This window comes from Metarhizium album (genome assembly GCF_000804445.1).
Source record: "Metarhizium album ARSEF 1941 chromosome Unknown scaffold_3, whole genome shotgun sequence".
Classification (NCBI taxonomy): domain Eukaryota; kingdom Fungi; phylum Ascomycota; class Sordariomycetes; order Hypocreales; family Clavicipitaceae; genus Metarhizium; species Metarhizium album.
This window is the reverse complement of record NW_024467577.1, coordinates 1-12,610: the sequence shown is the minus strand read 5'-3', so window position 1 is coordinate 12,610 and position 12,610 is coordinate 1. Positions and strand designations below refer to the sequence as shown.

Genomic DNA, 12,610 nt, shown 5'->3' with positions numbered 1-12,610 from the left:
ATATTTTAAATTTAATATAATTTATTATATAATTAGTATAATTTTATTTAATATTATTTATTAGAAAATACCTTACTAGCCCGCCTTAGTGTTAAGCACTATCTTAGATAGTGAGGGCTTTGCAAGCTGAACTAAAAGTGGGGCGGGCACGAATAGCACCTACAAGCGTCCCGCTTTTAAACTTTCAGACTAAAATTGTCACACGATAGCAGTAGCACTAAGCTAGATATTACTTAGATGATAGTTAAAAGCCTTGAATTAATCTACAAAAGAGAGAATTATATGCGCTCTTTAAATAAGTGCGCCTAGCTCTACGCTTTAGGTGCGTATTAACTTAATTCTATGCGCGTGTGTATCTATTAGCTCTAGGTAGATATGCTAGGGCGCGTTAGGCATGCTGTTGCTGTGCAATATACCCCCTAATTAAAGCTACGTTTAAAGCTATTGCAAGCCTTAGACTCTGCAAGCGTGCGCTTAATAGAGCGTTTAATTAAAGCTCTTATATGCCTGCTAATGCCTCTAATTCGCTCTAATTCTATTGTTTTGCATAGTATAGCTATACTATCTTTTAGGTAAATTAAAAGTAAGCACTATATGCTTATTAGCTAGCTGCTCTTTATATTTATATGCGCTTTCTAAGAGTATTATAAGCTCTCTTTTTTCTTTCTTCTGTAACTGCCTTTATATAATTATAAGCTTATATTTTAATTATTGCTATTATTATTATTGTTATGCCTACTAAGTTAGGCAGGTCTATTTACGCTGACTGCTAGCAGCTAGTACTAGCAGATTAAGGTATATTTATATTTACTGTGTTTAAGGAGCAGCCTAGTAGTGCTGCTTCTACTCTTAATACTAAGGAGGCGCTAGTAACGCCTTCTTTCTCTATATATTGTTATTTCTTGCAGCATGCTAGGCCCACAAGAGTGCAGAGGGTAAGTTATGCTTAGAAGCATTGCTCTATAAGTCCTACGCGCTAACTGTTAGACTAAATCTCTAGAGCTAGATGTACTGCGTAATATGCTTTATAAGGGATGTATTTGCGCAGCTATTACAGGCAAAGGCAATAAAGGTTGCTGCTTTAAGGTAACTACTAGTTGCTCTAAATAATGCTGCTTATATAAAGCAGGCAATTATACTTGCCAGCCTTAGTAAGCTTAATTTTGCTCCTTTAATTAGCTAATTACTAATTGTATATATAGTTATATTATATTAGTCTTTATTGCTAAGTAGATACTGTTAGCGCTAGGTGTAGATAGTAAGGTAAGCTCCTAATGCTTTATTACCTCTAATTCTACGCTTAATTTTAATACTCTAAGCTATAGATATATAATAAGTGCTATTAAGCACTTTAATTGCAGCTTAACTTTCTTATAGAGTCTAACTCTATATATAAAGAGTCTACACTTAGTATTAGAGCTAATAATACTGCTAGAGGCTTATTAGCAGCTAGGGGAAAGAAAGCTTATATAAGAGCTTTACTTAACTAGGTTACAGACTTAGTTATTAAGAAGTAAGCTTTACTTTTATTATTCTATTATATATATATTTTAATGTAAGTAGTAGCTTGCTTTTGCCTATAGGCATTTTAGCGTTTAGCATTTTAGCGTTGCTTTATATAATTTTATTTGCCTTCTAAGCGCGCTTTACTTAGAAGGAGTAGGCGCTTATATATCTAAGAGGCAATTAATTTAATGCCCCCCCTTAGCTGTGCTCTTGTTTGTATAATTATAATATTATAAGAGTTAGCTTTAGCTGCTTAAATTAACTAAATTAAGCAGGCCTCTAAAGTGTTTAAAATGCTGCCTGTTTAATGCCTTTATAAATCTATTAGTAGGCATCTTAGCTATAGGTAAATATATAACTTTAAAGCTTTCTTTTTTATATTTCTATTTTAACTATATATTATAGATATTAATATAGTGTAGATGTATATTAATTTGCTTGCTTAAATTAAGCATAAGATAAATTATCTGCTAATTATTGTATTAAATATTATAATTCTCTCTTAAGTTAAAATAAATATTGCAAAAAAGGCGCTTTAAGGCTATAATCTCCTTTGCTGCTTATTGTAAAGCAAGTAGTTTAGCCTTTATTATAAATATAGTTACTATATTCTAGCATATAGCTTTCTAGATAACTAGACCTCTAAATAACATAATAATATATTCTTATAATAACCTTTATGTGCTTAAATTATCTATATATAAAGTGTTACTTATAACTTTTAACGCTTTAATTTCCTCTATACTGCTATAATAAAGAGCAACTTTACTTGTTAAGGCTAAGTATTAAATAGCTTAGTCTACTGCCTTTTAATGCTTAGAGCCTAGGTTTATTAGAAATTGCAAAAGCTTAGAAGCAGCATAAGCAACATTTAGTCTAATTATAATTGCTGTATATAACAGAGAGCTAACCTTTTCCTAGTAGGCTTTAATTTCTTGCTTAGTTGCCTTACTAATGCGCTACATAAGCTTTATTGTAGAGATTAGTATAGCAGGAAAAGTAGCTTTCTGTGCTTAACTAAACTTTTAACTAATCTTTTCTATGTAAGCCTTGTAATAAAGGAAAATTTTGCAGTGTAGTCTGTCCCTAATAATCTAGATGCCTAGGAAGAAGCTTAGTTTGCCTTTCTCTTCTAAATTATATACTTACTTTAAGCACTAAACTATATAATCTACTGCTTGCCTTGCTTCTCTTCTCTTATAAAAGGCAAGTATAATATTATCTATAAAGAATATTAAATAGATATTCTAAGCTTTATTAAAGAAGATATATAGCTCTTCTTTGCTTAGATTAAGCCTAGCTCTCTTAAGAGTTATACTTAGCTCTTTAAACTATAAGCTTAGCAAGTCTTATAGCCTATATAAAGCTTTAAGTAATTAAACGTACTTCCCTAGTATTTTGTAACTATTAGAGAGCTTACATATTACTAGTATTATATACTTGCTACGCTTTGCATATAGAAAGGCATTCTTAACATTAAATTGCAGTAATTCTATATTATACCTAGCAGCTAGCGCTATTATAATTTAAAATATATATACTGTAAGTATTACTATATAGGTTTATTTAATTATAGAGTAGTTCTATAAATTGCTATATATATAAATGCATACTTTATATTTATTAAGATAACCTCTCTTATTAAACTTATAGGTATAAACCTACTTAAGAGGCAGCAGCTTAGACTAAATATTTATACGCTTAATTTCCTTCTAAGTGCCTTTATTATATAGTGTAGTAACCTCTATAGATATTGCTTTCTCCTATTAAGCTTTTAATAAGTAGTTTTACATCTTCTTCTAGGATCTAGGCGCTTTAACTAGATTAGTTAAGTAAACCTTCTCTAGATTAAGCTGTTATTAAAGCTAAGCTTTATTTTCCTTATTATATATTATATTAATTACTGCATAAACTATTATAAAGCTTTATATAGCTTTTGTATTTATATCCTGCTAATTAGGCAGAATATTCTCTAGCAGCTACTATAAACATTATATTAAATATATATTAAGACGTCTTCTACGTAAGGCACTCTAATCTTAGCGCTTCTTTCTAGCTTGCCTTGCGCTATAGCGTAGAGCTTTTATGCTTTATAAGCTCTCTATTCTATAGTTATTAATAGCAGACGCCTCTATTAGGACCTAGGCTCTCTACTATATATCTAAGTAAGTAGCTAACTTATTTAGCGCTTAGTAAGCCTTTAGCGCTAATATACTCTACTATTATTGCGCGTTAGTTAGTAAGATTACTTAAGTCTTGTCTCTAGTCTAAGCTAGTATTTATATTTAAGGAGGTTGTAACTTAATGCTTAGTTAAGCTTATAGTATACTAGTTAGCTGCTTAGGCCTGCTACTAGTATTATTATTTATATTAAATGTGTAATTAGGCGTTTAACGTAGAGTAGGAAGTTCTATATATATTTCTAGCTCTACTACGCTTAGTTCTTTATCTTTAGGGATTATTTAAGCTTCTACCCCTAAGGTAGAATATATATTAAGTTTTACTATAGTATTATCTTCTGTAAAGGAAAGTAAGTAGTTTACTTCTTTGTCTAGTTTATTATTAATTTAAAGAGCTGTAAATTAAGCTTTTAATTCTATTACAAGAAGCTTAACTGCGCTTTTTATATATATATTATAGAAGATAGACTTATTAAACGTTATATTTCTTATTGTTATAACTTTATTAATTATAACTTTATTAAGGCAAAGGAATTTATATTTAGTATATATTAAAGGCAGAGTATTTAACTAGATACTTAATATAGCCTCTAGGGCTTGTTTTGTAGTACTATCTATTATAGCCTGCTTTATAATCTCTTTTAAGTAGATATATACAGCAGCTATATATATAGACTTTATTCTAATTAGGTCTTAAGTCTACTATATACTCTCTTGTTAGCAATTAAGTATTATTATAGAACTAGATATCTAGAGTTTGCTGTAGTAATTTCTAACTAGTAATTTAGCAAGAGCTTATATTATAAAGATATACTACAGCTTATATGCTCTCTAACTATAGGTTTATAGGTAGGCCTATGCTTATAAGTATCTTAATTAAGTATAGCGTAATTAATTAGCCTGCTCTTTTAATACTGCTATTAGATTTATATATATAAGAGGGAGAGTTTTTAAGCTTAATCCCTTATATATATACTTAGTGTTAAAATATAGATTTGCCTGCTTGCTGAATTATAGCACTCTTATTATTCTATATAAACTTGCATATTAATAGCCTAAATTGCTATATAACCTAGTGCTTATAGTAAAAGAGTGTATTAAATACTATTTTCTATACTTTATTAGGGAGTAGATATACTTATATTATCTTAGAGTATTTATCCTTAAATACTAGGAGCTAATTTATGCTATTATAACTAAGTAAGTAATCTTAGAGGTCTTAATATATGCGCTAAAATAAATATAGCAATATATATTCTCTAGAGCGCTTAGATATAACTTAGTGTATAAGCACTTAAGTGCAGACGTTATAGTCTTTACGCTTAATTCTCTTTATATATATATTCCTAGCATTTAAGTAGAGCTTCTTAAGCGCAGCTTTACTAAGATAGCTAGCTTATAGATGCTATAATTTAGAGGTATCTTCTCTTAGCTTTAGAGAGTTCTTGCTAGGCCTCTAGCGCTAAGAGCTTTATATATATATATTCTAAGCGTAACTACTTGCAGTAATAATAGTAGAAGGGCTTAAGATTATAGTATTTTCTTAAGGGTCTTTTATATAGTTGTTAAGAGGCTTATATTTAAGGAAGGTTAAGCTGAACTTTCTAACTAGCTAAGCTAGCACTATGCTTCTTTCTAATAGTCTATAGTATAGTATATAATTACAACTATAAAGCTAAGCTCTCTTTTTATATAGAAGATTTACTAAGATAATATTAATATAGAAGTCCTTAATAAAAGCTATATTGCTAAGAGTAAGGTCTGCTGTTTTAGCGCTATTATTACTATATAGAATCTTTCTAAGTATATATATGCCTCTTCTAATAATTAGATAGCTTATTGCTTCTGCCTCTATATATTCTCCTATTGTCTCTCTAAATAAGCCTAGCTTAAGCAGATTAATATTATTAATAAGATATATAGTACTATAGTTATCTAATAGCATACTTAAGAAGAGCAGATATTTAGCTTATTTAAGCGCTATATAGATTCTAAAGTATTGCCTATAAGATTAAGCAATTTAGGGATCTATAATAGTACTATTAAATCTCTTATTAAAAGAGTGTAGTTTCTTGTTAGAGCTCTAGTTGTTCTATAAGCTTAGTTCTATGCTTTCTGCTAATAGCTTTAAGTGTAAGTTCTTTTATTTATTGCTATTATAGTAGTTCTTTATCTATATAATCTCTTTCTTAGTTAGGCGTATATAAAGTTTAAGACTTTAGTCTTCTATAAGTATATAGTATAGTCTTCTGTATTTTTAAGCGCTCTAGAGATAGAGAAGAGATAAATCCTTAGGCATATAAAAGTACCTCTTCTTCTTTGTATTATTCTAAGCGTTATTTTAATTATTACTGCTATTGCCTTAAGTATTATTATTAGCATTATTCTTATTATCTTTATAATTTAAGTATTTGCCTAAGGTAGTATAAATGCTTTTAGCTTTTAACTTACTATACTTATTCTAAGTAAGGTAGCTATTAAATATATTGCTAAAATCCCTAAGCATATAAGTCTCCAGTATTTTAATACTCTTGTTATTTCTTATTATATTAATTAGAGTTTTAGCCTAGCTAGAATTATAGCAAGATCTAGCTGCCTTAAGGAAATTATAGATAGCAATAATACTCTAGATCTTAGCGATCTTTTCTATAGTAGCATAAGTAAAAGCCTTACTCTATTAGAGATACTAATTCTTAGGATTTTAATTTGCATATTAAGCATCTTTAAGAACTGCTCTATAAGCTCTATAAGCTTCTGTATAGATGCTTAAATTGTTTAGAGCAAGCTATACCTTTAGCGCCTTAACTAGCTGCTTAAGAGTAAATTTAGAATTTATTCTCTCTAGCTTAACTATAGTTACTTAATATACACTTAGTTTAATTAAAACAGCAAACTAAGTATATATATAAATTATACTCTTCTCTTTATGCAGCTAGTTAGTATGCTAATACTTATAGTTCTTTTGCATTTAGTTGTATGCCTTAGTAACTATATAAGTTAAATTAAAGTAATAATATACTTTATAAAGAACCTTAGCCTTTGCTATTATTAAGCGCTTAAGCTTAGGGAAACTATTAGACTCCTGACTTCTACTCTAGTTAATTAAAGTCTATATAGTTCTAAATCTTCTATATTTTATAATAACTATATATTATATTATACTAATCTTTCTAATCTATAGAGAAACAAAGAAGCTTTGCTAGCGCTAGAATAGCGCCTACTAGTATAGTTAGCTTAGTAGATTAGCTTATAGTTAGCTTAGAATAAAAATAATAAGTATATAATATATATAAAGAATACTTAATATACTAGTAGAAGTTGCAGAAGTTAATTAATACCTTCTAGGCTTATAACTATTATATAATAGCAGTAGCACTAAGCTAGATATTACTTAAATAATAGTTAAAAGCCTTAAATTAATCTACAAAAGAGAGAATTATATGCGCTCTTTAAATAAGTGCGCCTAGCTCTACGCTTTAGGTGCGCATTAACTTAATCCCGTGCGCGTGCGTGTCTATTAGCCCTAAGTAGATATGCTAGGGCGCGTTGGGCATGCCGTTGCCGTGCGACAAAAATACTTTCCTCGCATTAGACCCATCTTTCCACGATAATGACCCGATGGTTAAGCTACGCCGGCATGTGATCGATAACCGCGCGCTGAATAGAAGAGAGTAAGCACTTAATTGCTATGCAAAATCCACATCCACACTATAATAACGCAATTATAGGAAGAGTTATCCGTTCTGCAACCATGAGGGAGCCAAGGTAAATGACACGTTAAGCTGGAAAGATTATAAAGCCATCTCCAATACGCATGCTGGAACAAACAGCACTCCTGGTAACGAAACCCAACACAACGATCAAAGCGGCACACCTAAAAATGAAAACACACAGGCTAAGAAGATAGCAGCGGAAAACAAACTGGAAGACAATAAGGAAACTTTCCAAGTTTTTATGCTTAAAATAAGCTCGAAGCCTGACGATGTCTCTAAAGACGTTCTCAATGAGAAGCTTAATGCGAAGCTAGACACTATTCTACATGTAAAGATAGGTTTTCCAAGGATATGGGATAATCCCGATGACTGACAGAGATAGTAGAGAGAACCGACAGCCAAACCGATGTGGAGGCTTCAGTGTAAGAAAGCATCAGGTGAAGCAAAGCTACCTAATGATATTGAACTGACGAATATCCAGGGGCGGAGGTATAGGGAGCTTTTCTGCTGCGGTTTCAGCAAGTTTGAGTACACAGGAACAGACAAACTTGGGTGCAGCCTTTGCAGAAACGAACAAACATGTTCATATTTCATATGATGTAAGCATTACCAGATCCCGATCTCGCCCTCCGGTGGTCGAAACTTTGTTTCTTATACTTTCCCTCAGTTTCCTCGAGTAGTCGTGTACCTCAATAAAGACGATGTAGATGTCACGGCTGAGTGCAAGGCCGAGTTGCAGAGCATAGCGCAGGATGACAAGGGTAACGCAAAAAGAGTGGATAGCAAGACACTTGAGGAATTTCTCAACAAGTTTGGTAGGCTGAAGGCTAACAGTGGCACGTCTTATGGCGCAATGCTGACGATATATAACTAGGCCACTTCATTCCTATGAGAGTCGAGCTAGGCGGACGATTACACTCATCCGAGAGCTTGGGGGAAGAGAGCACGGCACAGAGCGTTCAGAAAGCCAACGCACTCAAGGTAGCAGCCAGCCTGTCCTTCTCGTCCCCATTCGTACATGCTCGGCTAGCGCGAGCCACGAGGCTTCCTCAAGCCAAGCACATTCGACGACAAGCAGCAACCTAATGAGGACGATCTGTTGGGAAGCTACTGGAGGCAACACTCTCCTGTGTAACAAGTGCGTAATCGTCTACAAGTTGCCGATTTTCAGAAACTAGCTAAACGAGTACAGCCCTCCAGCCTGGTGTTCCTCTGTTGGATTATACCATAATTGGCGAGTGAGTGATGAAGGCGAGTACGGCCAGAAAGTAAATAACAAAAAAATCTGCTTATAAGCCAAATAGCAAGGCAATATCATGCCCGTTGCCGAGTTAATACTCCAGTTACTCCCTACGGAGCCTCAATTTAAAGGCCTTATTCAAGCATTTAACCAAGTGCTAGGTATAACAAGGAGCGTACCCCAGGTTTCGACAATACAGTTCTCTCTAAAATTAGAAAACCCCGTCCCACCCCCGCCTCTGCCAAATGATGGCGAAGAGCAATATTTGGGAATGTTTAGGTTGTCCCGCGCTTAGTTCGCTTTGTTTAAAATTCACAGAACAAGTCTAGTAACAGGATCACTAGACATCGCAAATAATGAGAGCATGGAAGAAGTATACAAGAGCTGGGACGACCTCAAACGAAAGGACCCCGACAAGTACCGTGACGCGTACGAGGAGTATCGCCAAAAGCATAAGTTGAGCACTGCCGAGCCTGCTTCTCGGTTTAAGAGCTACATTCTCGGCCCTGAGAAAAGAATTGGTGTTACACAAGCCAAACCGCAGAATCTGGTATTTTCCATTCAATCGGAAACTGACCAGGTAAGTCGCCCTCTCTCATCCAACGCTCAGAACTAACCGTGCCAGCTACAATATGGTGTGCCCTACAAATGGTCGGTCGACGCCGCGGGCTCCCGCACGCGCGCTAGCAATACGATTAAGGACCCGCACGAGATCTCAAGCTCCTACCTATGCCGTGCTAGTGATGGGGAGTTGACAGATTTTGGTTATAAGTCGACCTTTGCTCTACGAAATAAAAACGCAATCGGAAGCAAGGGGCCAGTCAGCAACGGAGCTGAGATCTGTATTTCTGCCATGTCTCAGGATGGGCAGGCGTTTGAGGACGTCGGCGTGCTTGGTTCGCGGCCTCCTGTACCGGTTGGTATGTCGTTACAGCATCCTGGGGCGTTGTACATTCGTGGTAGAATTTTTTGTAGGTTGGACTAGGGACTGGCGCTCCAGCACAGAGTTGAAACTACCCCTAGGTTCATAGGAGTCTGTGGATGCTCACAATAGTGATATTCGGAGATAACTCATGCGATGCTGGTTACTTTGGCAGCCTTACGCCATGTACCCGCTCTACGTGGTTCTTGAAAGCGCCCAAACTGGTTAGGAAGTCACCCAAATGTTCGTGAGCCGATTGTTAGCTCGTTGGCTTGTTGGTCAGTCTGGTTGTGAAAAGGGGCATATCAAGTAGGTTGACAGCAACTGCAGGAGAAACTGTCTGCAAAGGCAAGGTCAAAAACATAAGATAGCGCCCAACAGGCTATTTATTAATGTTATCTACTTAATCTTGTAGCTAAAGCAAGACGCCCAGACCTACGCATTGCCTTATTCCAGGTGTCTTCGTCGTACTTATTAACCGTAAGATCCTCGGCTTCTTTCAGTGCCTAAGTTCCCTAGAGGTCCTTAAGAGTGCCCCAAGTTGGCTTCTAACAGATCTTGAACTAAATGCGTCTGTTAACACCTTCCTAGATCGCTCCTAAGCTTAAGTACTTAAAAACCTGTCTTCTGCTAACTAAGGCGCGCATCTTCTGAATATAATGTTCGCCAGAGCTAGTGCTTCTTATTGTATTCTTCCTTGTCTTCTGGTTACTCCGTTAGATCCTCCTAGTAGTCTCTTCATCGTCCGCCATGCGTATTGTAGCACCTTCCAAGTCGGTCTCTGGGCTAACAGTTCTTAATGTAATATCTCTTGAATCCAAGTTGGAGCCTCTGAGACTATTTTCAAGGACGGCTGAAGATGTTCTTAAGAGTTTTGCAGCTTAATGCTGGGGACAGAATTATAGTGTCTTGCATTAATAAGTAATAACCCAGCTAGAGGTGCGAAAGATTCCTTTGCGGAGACAAAGGGTTGTAGCAATAAACAGCAGCAAGTAGGGGACAGCTAGGAATAATTCTTCTCTAAAGTAATTCGATCTATTCTTACTATTATAAAGTTACCATTTGCCTAAAGACAATGAACGTAGAGAAGAACAATAGAGGTAGTCCGGTAGGGACGTTTAAGCTCTCTTTATAGACGAAAGAGTAAGAGCGCTCTGTTAACAAGAGTAGAGGGGAGCTAGTTAAGTAAAGGCAGGCAGAGAATAATAAGTTATAGGTAAGATTAAATAAAGATTTAAGTTCTTACTAAGCTTTAAGTATAAATATAGTCTTTTTTATACTTATTACTTATCTCTAGTTACTAGTCTAGTTACTTTTAAAATAGCTAGGCTAACTACTTTTTTTTATTAACTTAGAACTCTTTATTTATATAAAAATTAAGTAATAAGATTTTCTAATTTAAGTTACTACTAGTATATATATAAAGTTATAATAAGTTTATTTTTACTTATCTATATAGAAGAGAACTTAATAATATAGTATTACTTACTTTTCTCTTATAATTTACTTATTATCTTTTTATAAGCTCTTTTCTATATTATATCTTAGTAGAGTTTATATTTATTAAAGTAATTTTAGTATTTAAATATAAAGTTTTATAGATCTTTATAGCTTTAAGAACTTTATTACTTTTATAAATATTTACTATATAAGTAATTTAGCTTTTTATTTTCTTAACTTTAACTTTCTTACTTTTTTATAAATATACTAAATATAAAATTAACTTATTAAATAACTTACTATAAGTATTTAAGTAGTAAGAGAACTCTCTCTATTTATATTATTAGTTATATAAAAAGTAGAGAATATTTAGTAAAGACTTTAAGTTTAAAGTATTAACTATACTATAAACTCTTTAAATATAACTACTTTAAGTATAAAGATTTATCTTAATTACTATATCTTTAAGGTTTATCTACTTATACTTAAAATATAAAAATTAAGCTTTAAAGATATATATATATAAATAGTAAATATATTTTATAAATATTAATATATTAAAGAAGGTTTTATAGCTAAAGAGATAGAGATATTATATAAGTTTCTTTAATTTATTTCTAAAATAATAAATATCTTTAATTTTATTTAGTATACTTACTTTATTTATAAAAGTAATAAAATAATTAGCTAAAGTAGAAGTAATATTTATTTAAAATAAAAAACTAGCTAGCTTAGTAGTATAAGTACTATTATTTCTAAACCTTTTTTCTTTTAAATTTTATACTTTTTATTTAAGATATACTATTAATTTATTTATTATATATAGCTTATCTACTTTCTTAAAGTACTTATAGTACTTATTTTAAATTTCTAGTCTTTTTAAGTAGTTAAGAGTATATTTAATTTATAATAAGACTTTCTTTACTTCTTAACTAAATAACTTTTCTTTAGCTATAATATATTTTAGCTTTTTATAAAGCTTTATTATATTTTTTCTTAATTTAAATTAAATAATTTTCTTTTTAGTTAAATATATAAGTATATTTAAGTCTTAATTATATAGGCTATTAAAGATAGCTTTCTAAAGCGCTATATTATACTTTACTTTATTACTAAATATAATATTTACTAAGTTTATATATAGTTTAACTAGCTGATAGCTTTACTTAAATACTTTAGTAGAATAAAATACTATAAAGTTTTAAAGTACTAGTTAAAGATATTTTAAAGATAAATAGTTAGAAGTAAGAAGGTACTTTAATTAAGAAGTAGCTTACTATTTAATTTACTTACTATACTAATATAAACTAAGTAGAAATAAAAGCTAAATTAAGATTTTAATATTATTTATACTTTATTTTAAAGATTAATAAATTTATAGTAATTTATTAATATAATATACTTATTATTACTTATAAACTTCTCTTTCTAGTATAACTCTATAAAGTTAATACTTTTCTTAAGTATTTTAAAGTAAAGTACTTTATTATAAAATATAAACTTAGTTTTAAAGGCATTATCTCTTATTGCTTTAATTTATTAAGAACTAGCTTTATAAGTAATAGTGTATAAGTATTACTAGTATTAACTATAAACTTAAGGAGAGAAA

At 32.0% G+C, this 12,610-nt stretch overlaps 1 protein-coding gene across 1 annotated transcript; it reads left to right on the top strand.

The window, feature by feature from the left end:
- Positions 1-7,238: 7,238 nt before the first annotated feature.
- Positions 7,239-8,485, top strand: MAM_01778 (Membrane attack complex component/perforin; the record flags this gene model as incomplete). Its single annotated transcript, XM_040820577.1, has 4 exons — positions 7,239-7,357; positions 7,415-7,727; positions 8,013-8,214; positions 8,274-8,485. The coding sequence occupies 4 exons, from the start codon at positions 7,239-7,241 to the stop codon at positions 8,483-8,485; spliced, it is 846 nt and encodes a 281-aa protein (XP_040680920.1).
- Between the last annotated feature and the right edge of the window lie 4,125 nt (positions 8,486-12,610).